At 45.4% G+C, this 21,807-nt stretch overlaps 1 protein-coding gene across 4 annotated transcripts; it reads right to left on the bottom strand.

The window, feature by feature from the left end:
* Nucleotides 1–578: 578 nt before the first annotated feature.
* On the bottom strand, nucleotides 579–21,807 carry LOC308606445 (uncharacterized protein). Of its 4 annotated transcripts, none has more exons than XR_014013818.1 (6): nucleotides 21,347–21,807; nucleotides 18,872–18,998; nucleotides 11,067–11,162; nucleotides 7,153–7,293; nucleotides 3,256–6,613; nucleotides 579–3,032 (listed from the first exon to the last, which is right to left on the bottom strand). XR_014013818.1 is itself a non-coding variant. In XM_081217330.1 (5 exons), the coding sequence occupies exons 1-5, from the start codon at nucleotides 21,449–21,451 to the stop codon at nucleotides 4,647–4,649; spliced, it is 2,436 nt and encodes an 811-aa protein (XP_081073456.1). In that variant the 5' UTR covers nucleotides 21,452–21,807; the 3' UTR covers nucleotides 3,058–4,646. The 4 variants fall into 4 exon arrangements, 1 of the variants encoding a protein (XP_081073456.1); XR_014013819.1 differs by having other exon boundaries at nucleotides 580–3,032; nucleotides 21,422–21,807; XR_014013820.1 differs by lacking the exon at nucleotides 21,347–21,807 and adding an exon at nucleotides 20,288–21,247 and having other exon boundaries at nucleotides 580–3,032.

Here is a 21,807-nt window from a genome sequence, read left to right as displayed (position 1 = left end):
CTCATTGTTGTGGCCTCTCCCGTTGCAGAGCACAGGCTCTGGACGCACAGGCTCAGCGGCCATGGCTCACGGGCCCAGTCGCTCCGCGGCATGTGGGATATTCCCGGACCGGGGCACAAACCCGTGTCCCCTGCATCGGCAGGCGGACTCTTAACCACTGCGCCACCAGGGAAGCCCCAAATCAGAATATTTTTTTTTTTTTTTTTTTTTTTTTTTTTTTTTTTTTGCGGTAGGCGGGCCTCTCACTGTTGTGGCCTCTCCCCTTGCAGAGCACAGGCTCCGGATGCGCAGGCTCAGCAGCCATGGCTCACGGGCCTAGCCGCTCTGCGGCATGTGGGATCTTCCCAGACCGGGGCACGAACCCGTGTCCCCTGCATCGGCAGGCGGACTCTCAACCACTGCGCCACCAGGGAAGCCCAAATCAGAATATTTTAATGTTATCTCAGTAATTAATTTTTATAAGGCAGAAATAACATTGGTTATGTTCTATTAGGTTCATACACCAAAATGAATAAATCTGACCTAACAGATACATATAGAACTGCATACACCAAATGCAGGATGTTTGCTTTTTAGCACAAACTGAATATAGATAAAACTGACAATATATAGGACCATAAAGAAAAATCTCTAACTTGCACAGAATGTAATAAAACAGAGACTGTAATAAAACAGAGACTGAAATAAAACAGGACAGAGATCAGAAACAGAAGATGTGATTGAAAACATTTCAAGATATAGGACCATAAAAAAAAACTTTAACTTGCATAGAATGAAACAAAACAGAGACTAAAATAAAACAGGAGAGAGATTAGAAACAGAAGATGTGAATGAAAACATTTAAAGATGTGCTTGGAAATCAAGTTACAAAATACGAAATAACCCATGCCTGAAGGAAGCAAAGATAATCAAAACTGGAGAACATGTTTTTGAAAATAATGACATCCCCAATGCCAATTTGATAGGGCTTTTATAAGCAGTATAATGGACAGCAGTCCAGTAAGTTAGGAGAAATAGATGGGATCTGCCCTTGTCTTGAGAATATGGGCTTGGGCTGGTCACCTGACTTCTCTGCACCTCAGTTTTCTAATCATTAAATTGAAGGGGTCTCTACGGTCCTTTAAAGTGTTCAAGCCCTATTATTCAAAAGCATAATCTTGTTTTTAAATTATCATAGGATATTCAACTTGAGACTTTGCTTTACAATGGCTTTACAATGTTTGAGAACTAATGACATCCCTACATATTCTCATGAGATGCAATTAATAAAATACATTAAAAGGAATCTCCAGGCCCAAATGGTTTCACCAGAGAATTCTACCCTTTAGAGAAGAAATAAAACCAATTCTACAAAATCTCATCCAGGTTGGGGGGATGGGGTGGGGGTGGGGGAACACTTCTTAGTTCATTTTGGGAGGCCAGTATTACTCAGATACCAATAACAGTACAAAAATAAATAAAATATAGACCAATATGCTCATGATTTTACACATAAAATTTCTCAACAAAACACTGGCAAAAGGAATGTGTGTATATACACACACATACACATACATATCATTATATTCCATATTCCATGACTGCAGGGATTACTGCAGAAATGCAAGGCTGGTTCAACATTCAAATCCAGTCAATCCATCATATCAACAGGCTACAGAGGAAAAGTCATATGATCACATCAACTTAAGGAGAAAAGGCATCTGACAAAATTCAACACCTATTCATAATGAAGGCTCTTAGCAAATGAGGAGGGAAACCTTCCAAACTAGATAAAAAACATATAAAAACCCACACTATCACCTTATTTAATGGTCAAGCAACACTGAACGCTTTCCCCTTAACATTAAGAACATGACAAGTGGGCTTCCCTGGTGGCACATTAGTTGAGAATCCACCTGCTAATGCAGAAGACATGGGTTTGAGCCCTGGTCCGGGAAGATCCCACATGCCACAGAGCAACTAAGCCCATATGCCCCAACTACTGAGCCCACGTGCCACAGCTACTGAAACCTGCATGCCTAGAGCCCGTGCTCCATAACGAGAAGCCACTACAACGAGAAGCCGGTGTACTGCAACGAAGAATAGCCCCCGCTCGCCAGAACTAGGGAGAAGCCTGCGTGCAGCAATGAAGACCCAATGCAGCCAAAAATAAATAAATTTATTTTAAAAAAAAAAAGAACAAGACAAGTGTGTGCTCTTTCACCATGTCTATTCAACATTGTACAGGAAATTCTAGCTAGTAGAATAAAGACAGGAAAAGGAAATAAAATGGATACACATAAGGAAGATGTTCACTATTCACTGATAATACTGCTTATGAAGAAAATCCTGATGAATCTACCAAAAAAAAAAAAAAACCTGCTAGAACTAATACCTGAGACCAGCAAGGGTACAGGATACAAGGTCAACATATAAAAATTAATTATATTTCCCTATAACAGTAATGATAATGAGCAAACTGAAATTAAAAACTCAATACCACATATAAAGACTCCAAGAAAAGGTACATGGATGAAGATCTAACAAACTATGTTCAGGATCCGTAAGGTGAAAATTATAAAACACTAATGAAATAAATGAGAGAAACTAAATAAATGGAGAGACATACCACGTTCATGGGATGGAAGACTCAACATCATAAAGATGCCAAATCTCATCAAAATGATCCACAATGTATCATCTATAAAAAATCCCACAAGATGTTTTTAAAATATAGACAAGCACATGATAAAATTTATACAGAAAACCAAAGGAAAAATTGACATGGAAAGCTAAATCAATTTTTAAAAACAATAAAGAAGATGGAATCACTTTACCCAATTTTAAGATTTAATGATAGCTACAGTATTCAAGATAACGTGGTATTAGCAGAGGTTTAAATACCCAGATCAACGGGATAATACAAAGAACTCAGAAATAGACCAAAATGAATATGCCCAACTGATTTTTTACTAAGTTCACTTCAGTAGAGGCAGGACAGTCTTTTCCACAAATGGTACCAGAACTGAACATCCTGAGGCAAAAAACACAACCTAGGGCTTCCCTGGTGGCGCAGTGGTTGAGAGTCCGCCTGCCGATGCAGGGGACGCGGGTTCGTGCCCCGGTCCGGGAAGATCCCACATGCCGCAGAGCGGCTGGGCCCGTGAGCCATGGCCGCTGGGCCTGCGCATCCGGAGCCTGTGCTCCGCAACGGGAGAGGCCACAACAGTGAGAGGCCCGCGTACCGCAAAAAAAAAAAAAAAAAAAAAACACAACCTAAACTTCACATGGTAATACAAAAATTAACTCAACATGGACTAGAGATTTAAATATAAAAGGTAAAACTATAAGACTTTTAGGAGAAAATATTCAGGACCTAGAACTTGCTGAAGACTTCTTAGACAAGACATGAACAGCATGAAGGGGCCTTCACAATAATGCCATGGATTAACATAACAAAAATGACTTGGCCTTCAATAGGAATACAAAACTAGACACGCAGTCATTTGAAAGGCCCTGAGGAGGGTTGAGTGAATGCATGATTATTTTTATGTCTTTCTGTACAGTATATTTCTTAACGTTAAGGAATACTATCACATGTTGCTCAAAAACAAAACAAAACAAAACAAAAAAACTCCAAAGAAGTAATTTCAAAATACCCTGACAAAAGATACTAGTCATTCAGTCATTATACTGGGACTAAGCCAATGGCAACAACTGTGGAACACACATGTACCTGCACCCACACATGCTCATTTCATCTGTTAGAATTCTAGTCACTTTCCTTGACAGTGACTCTTCACACAATCTTTTGTAAGATTAAAAATGAGACTACCTCTCTGCATGCATCATTATCCTTTAGCTTAATTTAGCTATGTGTTTTATTTTGTTCTGGCTCTAATTCGACCTCTAGAAAGTCACTGAAGTGGACCTGAAGAAACCTCTCTAAGGAGGAATCAGAGAGAAGAACTGGGATTCATCTAGGAAGGTCGCACAGCTACACTGTCATCGTCACCCCACAGAGAAAAAAAAAACAAGTAGATTAAGTATGAGTGTTGGGTGGTTAAAGACACGACACAGTATGTTCTCAAAAAATCAGTCTTAAATATGCAGTAAAACGGGCCCACTCATACATACATCTTCATCTCCTTAAATATGAAAGCATTTCATAAGTCAAGCCTTAATATTTCTCATAAAGACATATGCTACTCAAGGATAGAGACAGTATTTTAGAACAAAGCTGGTTTTCAGTAAATATTTTCAGACATACCCTCAACTGTCTAACTCTCCTGACACTGGACAGCAGTGCATGTATATTCAAGACAAATAAAAGGAACAAGGCCCTCTGATCTCTGCAACAACACCCCCCTTACCTCAAATAAACTAAGGCAGGGATGACAAACTGCCACAGGCTCATCATGGAAATCTGAAAGCTGTGTTTGCATGTCTCTCTTTTCTCGTCTCCTCCTCTTTTGTTTATAAATATCCCCGAAATAATTTTGTAGTGTAAGCTAAGGAGAAAGATGTGGCTGAGGGTTTTGCTAGTGCACAATAAAGATTGGATCACTCTCCTGTGTGAATTTTCAGATACAGAGTTAAGTTTCTAGGCTGAGGCCATTTCTAACATGACTCTTTAGATGACAACTGATATCCTGCAATAGCTTTTCTCATGGGGAAGAAAAATGAGAGGTTTCTCTTTGGTATGAATGATCAGATTCTGAGTAAGATGTTTCCTCTGGCAAAAGATTTTCCTCAGTGGTTACATGCAAAAAGCCTTTCCCCAGTAGGAGTTCTTGAAGACTGACTGAGGATTGCCCACTTGTGAAGGTTCTTCCCACATCTGTCACACTGACACGGTTTCTCCCAGTATGAACCCTCTGATGCTGAGTGAGGGATGAGCTTCGACTGAAGGCCTTTCCACACTCACTGCACTCATAGGGCTTCTCTCCAGTGTGGATGACAGAGTGTCGAATGAGGCCTGTGCTCCAGCAGAAGGTTTTCCCACACTCAAGGCATTCATAGGGCTTCTCTCCACTGTGAATTCGCTGGTGCCTGGTAAGGCCTGACCTGCGGTTAAAGGCCTTCCCACACTCCATGCACTCGTAGGGCTTCTCTCCAGCGTGGATGCTGATGTGTCGAATGAGGTCTTTCCTAGTGCTAAAAGCTTTGCCACATTCTTTGCACTCAAAAGGTTTTTCTCCAATATGGGCCCTTTTATGCAAGATAAAAGTATAGCAGTAGGTAAAGGCCTTTCCGCATTCAGTGCACACATAGGGCTTCTCTCCAGTGTGGACGATGGCATGTCGAATGAGGTTTGCCCTTTGGCAAAAGGCTTTGCCACATTCCATGCATTCATAGGGCTTCTCTCCACTGTGAATCCGCTGGTGTCTGGTGAGGTATGACCTACGGTTAAAGGCTTTCCCACACTCCATGCACTCATAAGGCTTCTCTTCAGTGTGGATGCTGAAGTGTCGAATGAGGTCTGACCGATTGCTAAAGGCTTTCCCACATTCTTTGCATTCATAGGGTTTTTCTCCAGTGTGGGCTCTTTTATGTAAGATAAAAGTGGAACAGTGGGTAAAGGCCTTTCCACATTCACCGCACACATAGGGCTTCTCCCCGGTATGACTCCGCTGGTGCTGCTTGAGGTGTGACCTGCGGTAGAAGGCCTTCCCGCACTCAAGGCACTTGTACGGCTTCTCTCCCGTGTGGATGACATAGTGTTGGATGAGGTCCGTGCTGTCACAAAAACCTTTCCCACATTCGTTGCATTCAAAGGGTCTCACTCCACTATGAATCTGCTGGTGCCAGGTGAGATGTGACCTGCGGTTGAAGGATTTCCCACACTCCACACACTCAAAGGGCTTCTCTCCCGTGTGGATGATGTAATGTCGAAGGAAACCTGTCTTATCTCGAAAGGCTTTCCCACATTCTTTGCACACAAAGGGTTTTTCACCAGTGTGGCTTCTGTTATGTAAGACTAAATTGGAGCGGTGGGTGAAGGCCTTTCCACACTCACTGCACTTGTAAGGCTTCTCTCCAGTGTGAATCCGCTGGTGTCTCGTGAGGTGTGACCTGCGGTTGAAGGCCTTCCCGCACTCCGTGCACTCATAGGGCCTCTCCCCGGTGTGGATCATGCGGTGCTGGAGGAGGTGTGTGCTCTTAATAAAGGTTTTCCCACACTCTGTGCATTCATAGGGCTTCACGCCAGAGTGAATCTGCTCATGTCGAACAAGGAAGCAATTCTTGTTAAAAATTTTCCCACATTCCTCACACTTATAGAGGTGTTTCCCTTCGTGTATCAAGGGTCCTTTCACTGGTCCACATGAGTCACATTCATAAAGAGTATCTCCTGGAAATACTCGCTGCTGAACAATCCTTGAGTGAAGACCGTCATGTGTCCCTAAACCACCATGTTCAGGGCTCATTTTCCCAGAGAGCTTCTCCCTCTGGGGGTCCATCCCTGGTCTCAAGTGGCCTTCCTGCATTTCCAGTGGCCCATTCTGATCTTTGGTTTGTCCCAACAGGGAGTCCCCTGAGGCTCGCTGAGTCAGTTGTTCCTGGGGTGAGACTTCCTCAGACAAGGCCAGGTGAGGAGGGGCAGGCTCTGTGGTGTCAGGTTTTGTGTTGTCACCTAAAGGGAACACAATACACAACAAGGCATGTAAGTGGTGGCAACACAGAAGAAACTCAATCACCATGCCAGTGAGGAGAAGATGAAAATAGTGGCTCTGTACCTGCTGCGTTTTCAAATCTCTGAAACCCAGGTGTGCAATTTCTTTCTTTTTGGTTCTTAGATTCTTGAAAATTTTAGAGGGAAAACCCAAAGGGACAGCATGGGCAGGGGACGGAATGTCTGGAGACGAGGGGCAGGTAGGCAGAGGAATGATGACACTGCATGTCGTGAGTTTGCTCGAAGCCAGAACATCTCAAGGTGCTACAGGAAGCCAGCAAAGGGGCACCTAGTGCAGTAGGTGGGAGACAGGAAGAGGTCATGCAGGCTTCCCAGACGCGGCCAGACCTACTGACGTATAGAGAAAGTGGGAAGGCCCTTTCAGCCTTTGGAAATACAACGAAGAAAGGCACAGAGTCTTCCAGAATCAGGGAACTGCCGTGCATGAGAGGATAAGGTTGGTGAGGGTGGAGCTCCCAAGATGGGATTAGTGCCCTTACCAGCGAAGATACGAAGGAGCTTGCTTCTTTTCTCTGCCATGTGAGGACAGAAGAAGGCTGCCATCTGCACGCCAAGGAGCAGGCCCGCACCAGACGCCAGGTCTGCCAGAACCTCGATCCTGGACTTCCCAGACTCCCCACCTGCGAGAAATAAACGTCTGTTACTTAAGCTGCGCACTCCGTGGCATTCTCGTTACAGCAGCCAGACTGAGACAGGACAGTATCAGTACTGTTCTCATTCTGGAGCTCTGTGATGTTAAGAATGTTATTTTCAAAAAGAAACAAATGAGCAAATAATTAATACATCAATTAATCAAGGTCATTGATGAATCAGTGATGACACTGTCCCCATAAAACCAAGGTTTATGATTAACTGAAACCTGTACCGGAGGTCCACTAAACAAAAGTGAGAGGTCACATGAGTATTACGGTTAAGAACATGGTCTCTGACCACAAAAACCCTAGGCCCAAATTCCAAAAGCACACAGTATTAGCTTTGCGGCGTCTGGTAAGGTACTCAAATTCCATAGGCCTTCATTTTCCTCTTCTGAAAAATAAAGCTAAAAATAGAGCCCACCTTGTAGGACTGCTATGAGGATGAAGTAAAACACTACATATACTATGTTCAGGAGGGTGCCAGACACAGGGCAAAAAGTCAATCAATTAGCTTTAATTTTTCATTATGGGTTAGTCCAATAATGTACGCCTGGGACCTAACTAGGCAGCATGTAAACTGGAGGTGTGAGAATGAGAATGTGTGGATTAACCTTGGAGAGAATTTAAGAGTAAAGAGAATGAGCCATGAGATGCCCGATGAACCAACATTCAAGTGATCATCAGAGAGGGAGAATGAAGGTCCAGTGAGAAGAGGGTCAAATGCTCAAACACGACACAGTCTGAAAAGTCTGTGTTGCGTCCTGAGCTCACATGGCGTGGCGGTCCAGAGTGCTGGCTCTGGAGCAGAACACGTCGACTCCAACTCTGCCTGTACCCAGCCAGCTAATGTTGGACAAATTCTTAGCTGTTTCCTGTCTAAGTTTCCTTGTCTGAAAAACTGAGAGGCTCTCAGTTTCTGCCTCATAGGCTGTTGTGAAAGCTAAATGAGAAAATGTCTGTAAAGCACTGGGCACGGTGCCAGGTATGTTCAGTAGATTGTGGCCCATCGCTCATGATCATTTACGGTCGTGCTGTATCTGAAGATGAGGAGCAAAGCAGTGAGCGTGGAAGGGAGAATTTCAGTGCTGTGGTGCAGAGCGACCTCCCCCAGACCTCAAAGAGCAAAGGGAACATTACCAAGAGCTGCCGAGGACAGGGACAGATGGGGTCTTTCATAGATGGATGCTGGGGATGTTAAAGGGGGCAGACACTCTGCAGAACTGTCTGGCAGTTTCTATCAAAGCTGAACATACAGCTACTCCATGACCTGACCTGCACACACACCAGAATGTATTCCTAACAGAAATCAGTGCTTACATGCACCAAAAAACATAACATGAATATTCTCAGCAGCATTAAGTTGAAAACAACAGGAGTGCCCATCAGGAGGGGAATGGATCAATGAAGGGCAATTTTTCATGCAATGAGATATTACACCGTATTAAGAGTAAACAAATTCCAACCCCAGGCAACCACATGAAAAGAATCTCAGACATGATGATCAAAAGAAGACACATATGACAGCATGCTATGGGGTTCAACAGTCAAAACTAATCGATGCCGACAGTCTAAACAGGGGTTACCGAGTGCAAGGGGCTATCGAGGGCGTGAGATCCCAATGAGATGCTGGAAATATTCTACATATTGACTGAGGTGGTGCTTACGTGGCTTAAACATATGCAAGCATTCATGAAGTTAACCTCTTAAGATTTTTACACAACACAGGGTGTGAGTTACACCTCATTCAAAACGTGCAAGAAAATTTTAGTAAATGAGATGGACAGACCTCAAGCGTAGACATCTCTTGCAAGAATGAGACAGCTTCTCCAAGAAGACGGATTTTACGGGGAAAGTAGAGTCAATGTCAGTGTGAAGGCATTAGAGAGGCAGAAGCAATTTCTATTTACTTTCCCCGAGTGTGAGGCAACTGAGCGTATCTTTATGTTACAAAAGAGGCAGAAGAGGTGAGAAGCAGCAGTTCCCTGAAAAGGTTTGGCCTAGACTCTGGTACATGAATTGGCCTTGGTCAGGGGTGAGATCTCCTCTAGGGAGGTGAGAAGCGAAGCTACACATATGAGAGATTTAGATGAATGTGGAAGGGTTTAAGGATCAAGCAACACAAGGATACAGGCTCTGTTTTCTTTTTTAAGAATTTTTTTGATGCGGACCATTTTTAAAGTCTTCACTGAATGTGTTACAATATCGCTTCTGCTTTATGTTTTGGTTTTTTGGCTGCGAGGCATGCAGGATCTTAGCTCCCCGACCAGGGATCGAACCTGCACCCTCTGCATTGGTACACGAAGTCCCCACCACTGGACCGCCAGGGAAGTCCCACAGGCTCTACCTTCGACATGAAAACGTACTGAGGGCTCAGTGGCTGGGGGAGTGCTGAAGGTTGGGAACAAGATCTTGGTGGCTGCGGGGGCCACCGTGGGAGACAGGGCTGACTAGAGGCACAGAGGAGGTGTGGGGAGACCAGCCAGGAGTGTGCTGGCATCACCCAGGCAAAAGCTGAAAACCTGGACCGAGGGTGTGGGGGCGCGTCTTCTCCTGGTGGTGGAGGTGACAGACTCAGGAGGCGTGCGTGCAAAACGGACGGCATTTGGAGGGCTTGGCGGAGATGGGGGTGTTGAGGAGTCGTCTGAGGCTGCACCCAGCCTTCTAACACGCACGGGAGGTGGGAGGAACGGGCAAGGTCAAAAGCCCCCTCTTAGGCATGTTGAGCATGAGGTGCCTTGAGGTTTAAGCAAACAGGAGGGATAGGAAGACTAGGGCGGAGGAGTGCTTCTGGGTGTCTGACTGATGCTCAGAGTGTGGGTGGATGCAGAAGGTGGGAAAGGGTAAGATACAGAGCATAGTTGGAAGGGCCCTGTTTACTTGCAGTTCAGAAGGAAATATGAGATACTATCATTCCTCACTAGCACTAACCCCACGATGTGAATAATACTAATAGCTTACTTTTGCTGAGCCACTCACTATGGGTCAAGTCAAGTGAGAAGCAGTTTCATACATAATCTATTACATCCTCCAACCACCCAATGAGACAGAAACGATTATGACTATACTTTCTCAGGAACAGACTGAGTGTAACAGACCACACTGATCAAACCATTTCATTCCTTTCCTTGAAAACACTCAGCCTCATATCCCAGCCCCAGGCACCAAATGACAAAGTCGAGTATCTTGTCAGTGGAATGTGAGTGGAAGCAATGTGTTGGAAGTGGGTGTGACATTTTCCCTTCTCTGTTTTCCCTCTGCCAGCTGGAGGATGCCAGGAACCCTGAAGGTCTCATGCTGATGACAGAAGGTAGCTGAGTCCCTGAATAGCTGTGTGGTCAGAGCTCCCTACTGATCCACATCACCCTTGGTTCAAGAAAAACACTTCTCGTGTGCTGAGCCATGGAGATTTTGGAATACACCTGTTAGAACAGCTAGATTTACCTTGGCCAAACTTATATACAAAGGCACAATGGGATCATGGTACTTCCCCAGGGCCACAAGGCTGTGTGGTGTGTCACACCTAGTTTTTAAGCCCAAGTACGTGGAGCCAAGAGCCTAAACTTACCAGATACGCCCCACACCTCCCCAGGAGCAGTGGGGAGTGTTATGGGGTAGAGGGACCACAGGTTAAAAGGTTCCACAGATTCCACGCCTCCAGAGAGGCCATGACAAGAAAATTCTCACAAATTTTATAGGCAATGGTCCTCCTGCTGTCTGCAGCCTGCTGTGATGCCCGCTTTTCAGCTGTTGGCACTTACCTGGGCAGGAGTTTGGGGAGAGGCCTCTCTTCCACGTCTGTAACTCTGGGCTGTCCTCCAGTGGGTGGATCAGCTCTGGCTTGGGCAAAGGACATCCTGTTCACAGAGAAAAAAGAGAGCATGGGGATTTTGGTGAGAAGAAAGAAACCTCTCAACCCAGATTGGGACTGCAGGATTTGGAAGAGACCTCGGAATGCAGCTGCTCCCGTCTATTGAAACAAAATGCTGCAACTGGGAAACAAACTGTAAAAACACCATCCTTTGTCCCCGAAGACTGTAGACATTAGTGCTGGCTGCACAGACAGCACCAACTCCCTTTGATCTCCATCCCACAGAACCCAGCACCGTTCAGACGTACCTCCTGAAGACGTTTTCTAATTCATTCAAGTCAGGGACCTCAACCTCCTGTGCATCAGCAACACCTGGGGTGCCCAGCTACCACCACACAGCAGTTCAAACAAAATCTCTGGGAAGGGCCTGGGCATCAGATTTTAAACGCTCCCCACGTGACAGTAGCCAACCTGGCAGGCTAAGAAGTCCTGGTCTCCATCATCCCACAGATGGCATCATCGGTATCTGAGGTAGGCAGGTGACCTACGACAGCTGCTCTGAGTAAAAAGAAAGCTTTATTTCAGGAAGGGCTGAGTGAGGCCCCTGCAGCTCCTGCCATCCAGAAGCATCTTGTGACTCCTGTGAGGGAACCAGCCTGAGCATCAGAACCAAGGAAGCAAAGAAACAGATACCTGGGTTGGCACCCCCAACCTGGAAGCCAGCATCACCTCTGAGCTGCTTCTTAGATAACAGATTTCCTTCAGGGTGTAGACTGTTTGAGCTGGTCTGTCATGTGTACCCAAACATATATCAACCAATGTGGGGGTAAAGACTGTAGATAAATCAATGGCAGAGGTACCAGGACCCGCACAGAGAGCACATCTGCAGATCCTGAACCAAAGCTCAGGATTCGTTGGTCATCACTAAGCAAATGTTCACTCCTGACTGCTACATGCTCAGCACGGGGCTCAGGGCCAGGGCAGTGGAAAGTGAAGGAGTCTTTCTTCGGCTGTCAGGAGTCATGCTCCCTGCAACCGCAGGGCCTTTGCACGTGCTGTCCCTTCTAACTGGAAGGCTGTTTTTTTTCCCTACTTTGCTCATTCTAGATTACTCTAATTCTTTGGGTCTCAGCTCAAATGTCACTTCCAGAGAAGATTTCACTGAACTGTGGCTCCTGAGCCCAGGTGCTTCATCAATCTGCCATGTTGCCATGGAATTTTAAAATCCTAACAGTTAAGTCAAAACTCATATTTAGTCGACTTCCTGTTTCCAGTTCTGCCTGTAAGGAGATTCCAAGTCGCCACTCCATCCTAACAACAAGTGGCAAGCTGAACAGACTGAAAAGTCAACAAGTCTTCCTGGATCAGTAACAGAGGGGAGGAAACAAGGTAAACTACTATCCCTAGGACTGGAGACACCGGGAATACAGTGAGTCACAGCTTACAAGAGCAGAGACTCATGAGCAGAAACTGCCACAGGAACCAGCGCCAGGATAGGAAACCTGAACAGTAATGAATGGATTGGTGGAGGTTCAGTGCAGACAATTCTGACAGCAAAAAAAACTCCAGGGGATGCAGTCACAGGCAGGTCCTCACAGTATTATAAAATTTCTCTCCAGAAGCTCAACCAAGTTCCCACAAAAAATAGAAGAGAAAAATCCCCTCGGGCTTCTGGCAGGGGGGAAGGAAAAAGAACCAATTCTGAAATATACCAGAGCGCTCTGTCTTTAACCAGGCCTGTCCTCAGAAGAAACTAGTTAACCAGAGCCTAAACTGCTGGGGTCTTATCAGAGCCTAAATGGCCTGGAAGAAGGGAAATACCCAACTCCAGTCAACTTTGGCGATCCTGTCCTACCTTAGTGGAGGAGATAAACACTTGTGACATTCACAGTCCAGAGGGATAGGCCCACTAAAAGACTGAGACCTAATCACAGAACTATAAGAACACTCTTTCCCTCCTGCCCTGCCACTATATATATATATATTTTTTTAATTTATTTTATTTTTGGCTGCGTTGGGTCTTTGTTGCTGTGTGTGGGCTTTCTCTAGTTGTGGTGAACGGGGGCTACTCTTCACTGCGGTGCGCGGGCTTCTCATTGCGGTGGCTTCTCTTGTTGTGGAGCATGGGCTCTAGGTGCACAGGCTTCAGCAGTTGTGGCTTGCGGGTTCTAGAACACAGGCTCAGTAGTTGTGGCACACGGGCTCAGTCGTTGTGGTGCATGGGCTTAGTTGCTCCGCGGCATGTGGGATCTTCCCGGACCAGGGCTCGAACCCGTGTCCCCTGCATGGGCAGGCAGATTCTTAACCACTGCACCACCAGGGAAGTCCCGCCTACCACATTTCTAAAGGCCTATTTACAGCAGTTACTTTTGCCCGGTGTATCATGTGCAGCTATCAAACGAAATTATGAGTCACGCTAACAGTCAAAGGACACAATTGGAAGAGACAGAGCAAGCATCAGAACCTGACACGTCAGGGAGGCTGGAATGATCAGATCAGGGAGTTTAAATGACACGGATTAATACTCTAAGGGCTTTAATGAACAAAGTAGACGGCACGCAAAAACAGAGGGGCAATGTAAGCAAATACAAGGAAATCCTAATGAAGAACAAAAAACAATGCTACAGATCAAATAACACTGAAGAATGCCTCTGGGGGACTTACCAGTAGACTGGACATGGCTCAAGAAAGAATCTCTGAGTTTGAGAATATGTCAATAGAAACCTTCAAAACTGAAAGCAAAGAGGACAAAGACTGAAAAAAACAGAATATCCAAGGACCACAGAACTATACAAGGTGTAATGTACAAGTAATGTGAGTTTAAAAAGGAGAAAAAAATGAGAAAAAGAAACAGAAGAAATACATGAAACAATAATGACTGGGAATTTCCCAAAATTAATGTCAAACACCAAAACACAGATCCAGAAAGCCAAGAGAACACCAAGCATGATAAATGCCCACTACCCCCACCCCTGTCCCCTAGCAAAAAAAAAAACAAACAACCACACCTAGGCATACCATTTCAAAACTACAGAAAACTGAAGATAAAGAAAAAATCCAGAAAGAAGACAAAGGTCAAAACAAAACAAAACAAAACATCTTACCTATACAGGAACAAAGACAAGAATTACATATTTCTCCTCAGAAATCACATAAGAAGAGAGTGGAAAGATTTAAAGTGTTCAGAGAAAAACCTCACCAATCTTGAATTCCATACCCTGTGAAATTATCCTTCAAAACTGAAAGAGAAATAAAGAATTTCTCAAAGAAACAAAAATTGAGGGAATCTGTTGCCAGTAGACCTATCTTATAAGAAATGTTAAAATAACTTCTGTAGAGAGAAGGAAAATGATATAGGTCAGAAACTCAGATCTGAATATAAAAGGAGGAATACTGCAAGAGGAATAAAAGAAGGTAAAGTTAAAACTTTTAGTTGTCTTAACCCATCTAACAGGTAACATTCTGTTCAGAATAATAACAGTAATAATGTATTCAATTATGCTTATGTACATAGCTTACACACACTTATACATATACATACATACATGTAAATGCTTATTTTTATGTATGTATAAAATATATATGCTCATTATATATGCACTTATATAGTGAAACAAATGGCAGCAATGATATGAAGGATGGGAGGACAGAATTAAGATTATTTTGTTATAAAGTCTCATGTTACCAGTGAAGTGATATAGTGTTATTTGAAAGCAGACTTAGATTAGTTGACCTTTGGGGCACATCATCACTTACATTAGCAATCCTACAAAATGAAATACTTAGGTATAAATCTAAGAAAATATGTACAAGATTTATATGAGGAACTCCACAAAGCTCTGATGAATGAAATCAAAGAACAAAATAAATGGGGAGAGATTTTATGTTCATGGATAAGAAGACTCAGTACTGTCAAGATGTCAGTTCTTCCCAATTTGATCTATAGATTCAATGCAATACCAATCAAAATCCCAGCGAATCATTTTGTGGGTATCCAAAACTGATTAAGTTTACATGGAGAGGCAAAAGACCCAGAAGAGCCAACACAATACTGAAGAAGACCAAAGTGGGAGGACTGACGCTAACCCAACCTCAAGACTTACAATAAAGTTGCAGTAATGAAGACAGTGTGATGTTGGTGAAAGATCGATGGAACAGAATTGAAAGCCCAGAAACAGACCCACATAATACAGTCAACTGATCTTTGACAAAGCTGCAAAAGCAATACAATAGCTAGCAAAGCTAGTCTTTTTAACAAATGGTGCTAGAACAACAGAACATCCACATATAAAAAAAATTACCTAGACAGGCCTTAAACCCTTCACAAAAATTAACTCAGAATGGATCACAGATCTAAATGTAAAACACAAAACCATAAAATTCCTAGAAGATATTATAGGAGAAAACCTAGATGACTATGGGTATGTGATAACTTTCTAGATACAACACCAAAGGCATAATCCATGAAAGAAATGATTGATAAGTTGGACTTCATAAAAATTAAAAACTTCTGCTCTGCCAAAAGAATGAGAAGACAAGCCACACAGTAGGAGAAAATATTTGCAAAAGACATATCTGATAGAGGACAGTTATCCAAAATACACAAATATCTCTTAAAATTAGAAAGAAAACAAAAACGACCGAATTTTAAAATGAGCCAAACACCTTAACAGACACCTCACCAAAGACAAGAACAAAGACCTTAAAACACATCTCACCGAAGACAATATACACACTGCAAATAGGCATATGAAAAGATGCTCCACAGAATATATCATCAGAGAAATGCAAATTAAAACAAGATACCACTACACACCTATAAGAATGGTCAAGGGACTTCCCTGGTGGTGCAATGGTGAAGAATCCACCTGCCAATGCAGGGGACACAGGTTCGAGCCCTGGTCTGGGAAGATCCCACATGCCGCAGAGCAACTAAGCCCGTGAGCCACAACTACTGAGCCTGCACTCTAGAGCCCGCATGCCACAACTACTGAGCCTGCGTGTCACAGCGACTGAAGCCCGTGGGCCTAGAGCCTGTGCTCCACAACAGGAGAAGCCACCGCAATGAGAAGCCCGCACACCACAACGAAGAGTAACTCACACACTGCAACAAAGAGTAGCCCTTGCTCGCCGCAACTAGAGAAAGCCCACATGCAGCAATGAAGATGCAAAGCAGCCATAAGTAAATAAATATAAATGAAAGAAAGAAAGAAAGGGAGGGAGGGAGGGAGGAAGGTCAAAACGTGGAACTCTGACAACACCAAATGCTAGCAAGGATGCGGAGCAGCAGGAACTCTCATTCAATGCTGGTGGGAATGCAAAATGGTATCACCATTTTGAAGGCAGTTCGGTGGGTTCTTAAAAAACTAAATATACCTTCACCATAGGATCCATCAATCACAGTTCTCGCTATTTACCCAAAGGTGCTGAAAACTTATGTCCACGTAAAAACCTGCACATGGATGTTTACAGCAGCTTTATTCATAATTGCCAACACTTGGAAGCAACCGAGATGTTCTTCAGTAGGTAAATGGATAAACGATGGTAAATCTAGACAGTAAAATATTATTCAGCACTAAAAAGAAACATGCTATCAAGCCATGAAACGAGAAACAAATGCATATTACTAAGAGGAAGAAGCCAATCTGAAAAGGTTACATATTCTATGATTCCAGCTATATGACATTCTGGAAAGCACAAATGGAGACAGTAAAGAAAGATCAGTGGTTGGTGAGGGGCAGGGATGAATAGAGAGGACTCTCAGGGCAACAAAAAAAGTTTGTGTGATACTATGATGGATGCATGTCATTATACATTTGTCCAAACTCGTGGAATGTACAACACCAAGAGTGAACCCTAATGTCAACTATGGACTTTGGGTGATTACGATGTGTCAGTGTAGATGCATCAACTGTAACAAATGTACCATTCTGGTGAGAATATTGAGAATGAGGGAGGGTATACTCGTGTGGGGGGAGGGGGTATGTGGGAAATCTCTATACTTACCTCTCAATTTTGCTGTGAACCTAAAACTGCTCAAAAAAACCAACAGTCTTAAAAAAACAGTAACTATTTATAGGTGTAACCGTATTCCAGGGACTGTGCCAAGCAATTTAAATGCATTAAAAAAACCTGAATTAAGTTTATGAACTAATTTAGAAATGAAATGACATATGTATTTAAAATGTTGAGTCGTTTCATTCAGGAACAAGGTAAATGTCTTCATGGATCCAAGTCTTTCTTAGGCCCTAAGCAAAGCGTTATATTGACCTTCCTGTGGGCCTTGCATGAAAAATTCTATTTTAGGATTTCCTTATAGCACCCACATGAAGTACATAGTGCAATGAGCACCATCTTATAGATGAAGAAACAGAGGCTGAGACAGATAAAATGATTTGCTGAAACCATGGACATGATGAATGGCTAAGCCAAGATGAAAACCAAAGTCTAGTCATCTCTGGCATCTGGCATCTGTATTTAACTACAAAGCTACACAACACTGTTCCAGAACATGCTGAGTCCAAGTGTAGGGTGATGACCATGACAAAAAGGATGAGGATGATATCACTAACAGTTGTGACGGCAGCAGGAGTCACAATTGCTAACCCTGCACACAGCCAGGCATCACCACGCATTGTTCTGAGCCATTCACCCTCACGACAGACGTGTGAAGCAGGTACTGTATTACTTCATGAGATACTACCTATGAGATAACTGACATACAGAAGCGTTCAGTAACCTGCCCAGGAACACACAGCTCATAAGCAGCAGAGCAGGGATTAGAGACCAGAGGTCTAGCACCAGACCCTGGTCTCCCAAGTGCTACACGAAGAAGGAAACAGCAAACACTTCCACGTGGGAGTCAGCAGCCTCAGACCAAGTGGGCTGTGGTGGTGAGAGGAGGACATGAGCGGAGGAGTCAATGCTCAGGAAACAGGGCCAGAGGAAGCAGACGTGGAGACGCCAGAATTCAGCATTTCATGGACTACGAAAAATAAAACCTTGGGTTCGGAATCCCACGCAGTGATTTGGTCAAATAGAGACATCTGCACGAACATCATGTATCATTTATTCTAATCAACATTTCACAAAAGGACAGACAAAAAATGCAAAGTAGAGCTGTTGACAACCAAGATGTGCCTGTTAAGTTGAATGGATTAAGCTTTGGGAGGGACTCGCAACAATGGCCCTATTTTCCTTACTTGCTGAGGACAGTGTGCTGGGAGAATTAAATGAGTAGGGCATGAACAGAGAAACAAGATAAACATACAGCAAGAAATAGAGAGGAGTGGGTGGGCCTCAGAGAGCAAGGACTTGGTGACTACCTCCTTCCGCAAAATAGCTGCAGCAGAAAAAACCACTGTGAAAACAAAGTGACACGAGCAGGCCCACGAGAGAAGGCAGAGCAAGAGACCCAGAAGCCAGGGCATCATCATGCTTCTCTCAGCCGCTGTATCGGTCCCTCAAGGAGCCCGGCAGGAATTCCTACCTTCGGGTTCCGTGAGACACCTCCATTTCCTCCCAGCACATCCTTCTCCTTCGGCTGTGACCAAAGGCAAACTATGTTTCTTGTCCAACCCTCCCTAAGTGAGATACAAGGAGACCAGGCAGCAAGAGGTGAGTCCAGAAAATAACTGAAGCTGTGGGGAGGAGGGTAGGTGGGCTACAGAGGGCTACTCAACCACCAGGCCTGGAGCCAGAGGGTGGAATGAAGCAAGGGACAGGTCCCACCTGGTGAAGCTGGGAAGGCCTTACCCAGAGAGACCAGGAGCCCGCAGGTCTCCAGCATCACCTCCTGGTACAGGGTCCTCTGGGCGGGGTCCAGCTGCCCCCACTCCTCCTGGGTGAAAGTCACGGCCACATCCTCATAAGTAACAAGCATCTGGAAAGTCAAGCAGACGCAGTTGTGTTGGTCTTGGGGCTATTGATGGAATCAGAGCACATCTCTCTCCATGGCAATGATGCAGAGACCAAACAGCGCCTGCAGGCCGAGCTCTGTGCTGGACTCCAGGAGGCAGACACTGCTCTAGACTGATCACAGCAGTGTAGCCGACAGAAGCCTCCTAGGCAGGAGCCGACGGAGAATGACACGAGGTCAGGACCCTCCCGCATGGACTGTGAGGCACAGAATGGTAAGGGTGCTAACATGTCAGACAAATGGGAAAGAATAATAATGACAACAAAAACAATACCAATGATAATTACAGCAAGAGCACCCCAGACTCACTGGTCCTCATTGCGTGCCTGCCTCGTGCTGAAGCATTTACATGTCTTGTTAAAGTGTCTAAAAGTCCCCAGCTCTTAAGTCCCACCCACTCCTGAGGTTTGAGTCCTAAGTCCTAAAGTCAGCACTTGCCTGCTGTGTGAACTCGGGGGCCTCGCTTAATTTCTCTGAACGTTGATTTCTGAATCAATACAATGATTCTCACTGAGCAATAATAGTTACGAGAATTAAAGAAAAAAGAAACACTGGGTGACTGGCCACAGCCGGTGAGGTCAATGCCATTATCATCTTCATGTCAGTCAGGAGACCTGAGGCCCAGGGATCTCTACCAGTTCACCCAAAGTTTACATGTGTTGTGATCAGAGGCAGGATTTAAAAGCAGGTTCCTCTGGTCTGAGGTCTAACAGCATAACCATGACCCACTGGCAAAGTAAAACCACAGTTAATGAAGATGTGAAGCATTTTAAATAGATTTCCCAGTTACATGCATTTCAGCCACTGCTGAACATAATTGTGCACACGTGGGCAGAGAAGCAGGTTCATCATCACCCACCTCCCAGGAGAGTCACCTGAGGCGGTGGCTCCTCCTTGGGAAGTGGCAGGGCCTGGACCAGCTCCTGCTGCCAGGTGAACCTTGGAGACTCCCAGGGAGAATCCACAGCGAGCCACCACTTCTGTTTTCTACCTGAGACCTGACAGCGTGTATCCCGGAGGAAAGAACACTTCAGGGACCAGGGAACAGGAACTGATGAGGACACTGGAGGCTGTAGCCGGGAGAACAACGGCCTCTGATTGGCCGTGATGTCTGTCCTGGCCGAGCAGGATGGAACATTCAGCTAACGGCCACACCGTCTGGCCCTCCCAGGACATGTCTCAGCAGATGGGGGAGTAGGGAGGATTCTGGCGATCGCAAAGACCCCTGGGGGTTCCTTAAACAACCGATATACCTTTTATTTGGTCCACACTCTTCCGCATGCCGAAATGCCATGTCCTTGGCTCATGCCAAAACTGCCTACCGGAAGGAAGCCTGCTTGGCTTGAAAAGTTTACTTTAGGCGTCACCTCCAGGCATCCCTCTCCACTGTTCGTAGAGAAGAGGGTAAAAATACAGGCTGTGGTGGCGACATACTGGTTGTTACTTTCTGCTACTTAAGAACTGCAGTGAACTTGGGCAGGAAACTGTACTTCTCCGAGTCTCAAGTTGTTCTTGTACAAAACAGTGATAATAACAGAACTTAGCTCTGAAAAGGTGAGGATTACATGAGGTGATATATTATGCTTGTCTGCCTGCTAACAGCAAGGACTCAATGGAGGCCGGCCGGCCATTATGGTTCTTTTCTCATTGTTTTCTCTCTGCTCCCACAGCATCCTGGACAAATTCAACCAGGAATTTTGCCAGGTTCCCTACACAAAAATGCCAGAACACAGGCAACAGGAAAGGGCCATTTTAAGCTAACTGCTAGAAAAGGCCTCTCCAAATAGGAGACACCTGCGCAGAGGCCAGAAGGATGTGAGAGGAAAGTCCTGCAAAGATATAGGAACAGTGGGACTTCCCTGGCGGTCCAGTGGTTAGGGCTCCATGCTTCCACTGCAGGGGGCGCAGGTTCGATCCCTGGTTGGAGAACCAAGATCCCACAAGCCCTGCAGCACGGGCAAAAAAAAAAAAAAAAGATACAGGAACAGTACTCCCGGCAAAGGCCAGTGCAAATATAAAGATTGGGGGCGGGGCGCGGGGACAGAGAACTTCTCATGGTCAGCTTGGTGTGTCTGCAGAACAGTGAGCCAGGGAAGAACGGAAGGTCAGAGGAGGTCGGCCGGGAGGACGGGGACGCTGGAGTTCTAGAATTTTAAGTGTGGCGGGAAGGAAGGAAGCATCATTTATCCTTCACGCACTGATGAAACACCTGTCGGAGACCCAAAACTGTGGTAAGACCGCGGATAAAATAACGAGTCAGCGGCACTTGTTTTAAGTAAACGACGACGACAAAGAGAAACCCAGTGGCTTACCCGGCCTCCAGCCTGCCCGGGAGCCCTCTCCGAACCAGCGGAGAAGCAGCAATGCCAGCAATACGGTCCACTCACCCGCGCCGGGTCCAACCACGACGCCGCCATCACGGGCCCGTGAGGAGAGAGCGGGGCCAGAGAGGCGGCTCCAGGATTCAGCCGCCCGCCTCCTGCCCAGAGCAGGGGGATGAGGGGGTTGGGGGGGGGGTCACCTCGGCCGACGGTCGCACTCCGAGCCTCAGTTTCCCAGGCGCAAAATGCGCACGAGGCCCAGGCCGTCGCGTCAGAGCTGCGGGGACGGGGTCGGGGCCCCGGCGGGCGCTCACGGGACACTCCCGTTACGGAGGACACGGGGCGTACACCGACGCGGAGGTAAGACACACCCTCCTCACCGGCCTGCCCAGCTCGGGGCTGGGAAACGCACCCGGCCCATCGCCACAGGCCCCACAGCCCCGGAGGACCCA

The sequence above is a fragment of the Mesoplodon bidens genome (assembly GCF_964165515.1).
Source record: "Mesoplodon bidens genome assembly, chromosome: 18".
In the NCBI taxonomy this organism is placed as follows: Eukaryota; Metazoa; Chordata; class Mammalia; order Artiodactyla; family Ziphiidae; genus Mesoplodon; species Mesoplodon bidens.
The sequence above is the reverse complement of the archived record's forward strand: the minus strand, read 5'-3'. Positions and strand labels throughout refer to the sequence as shown.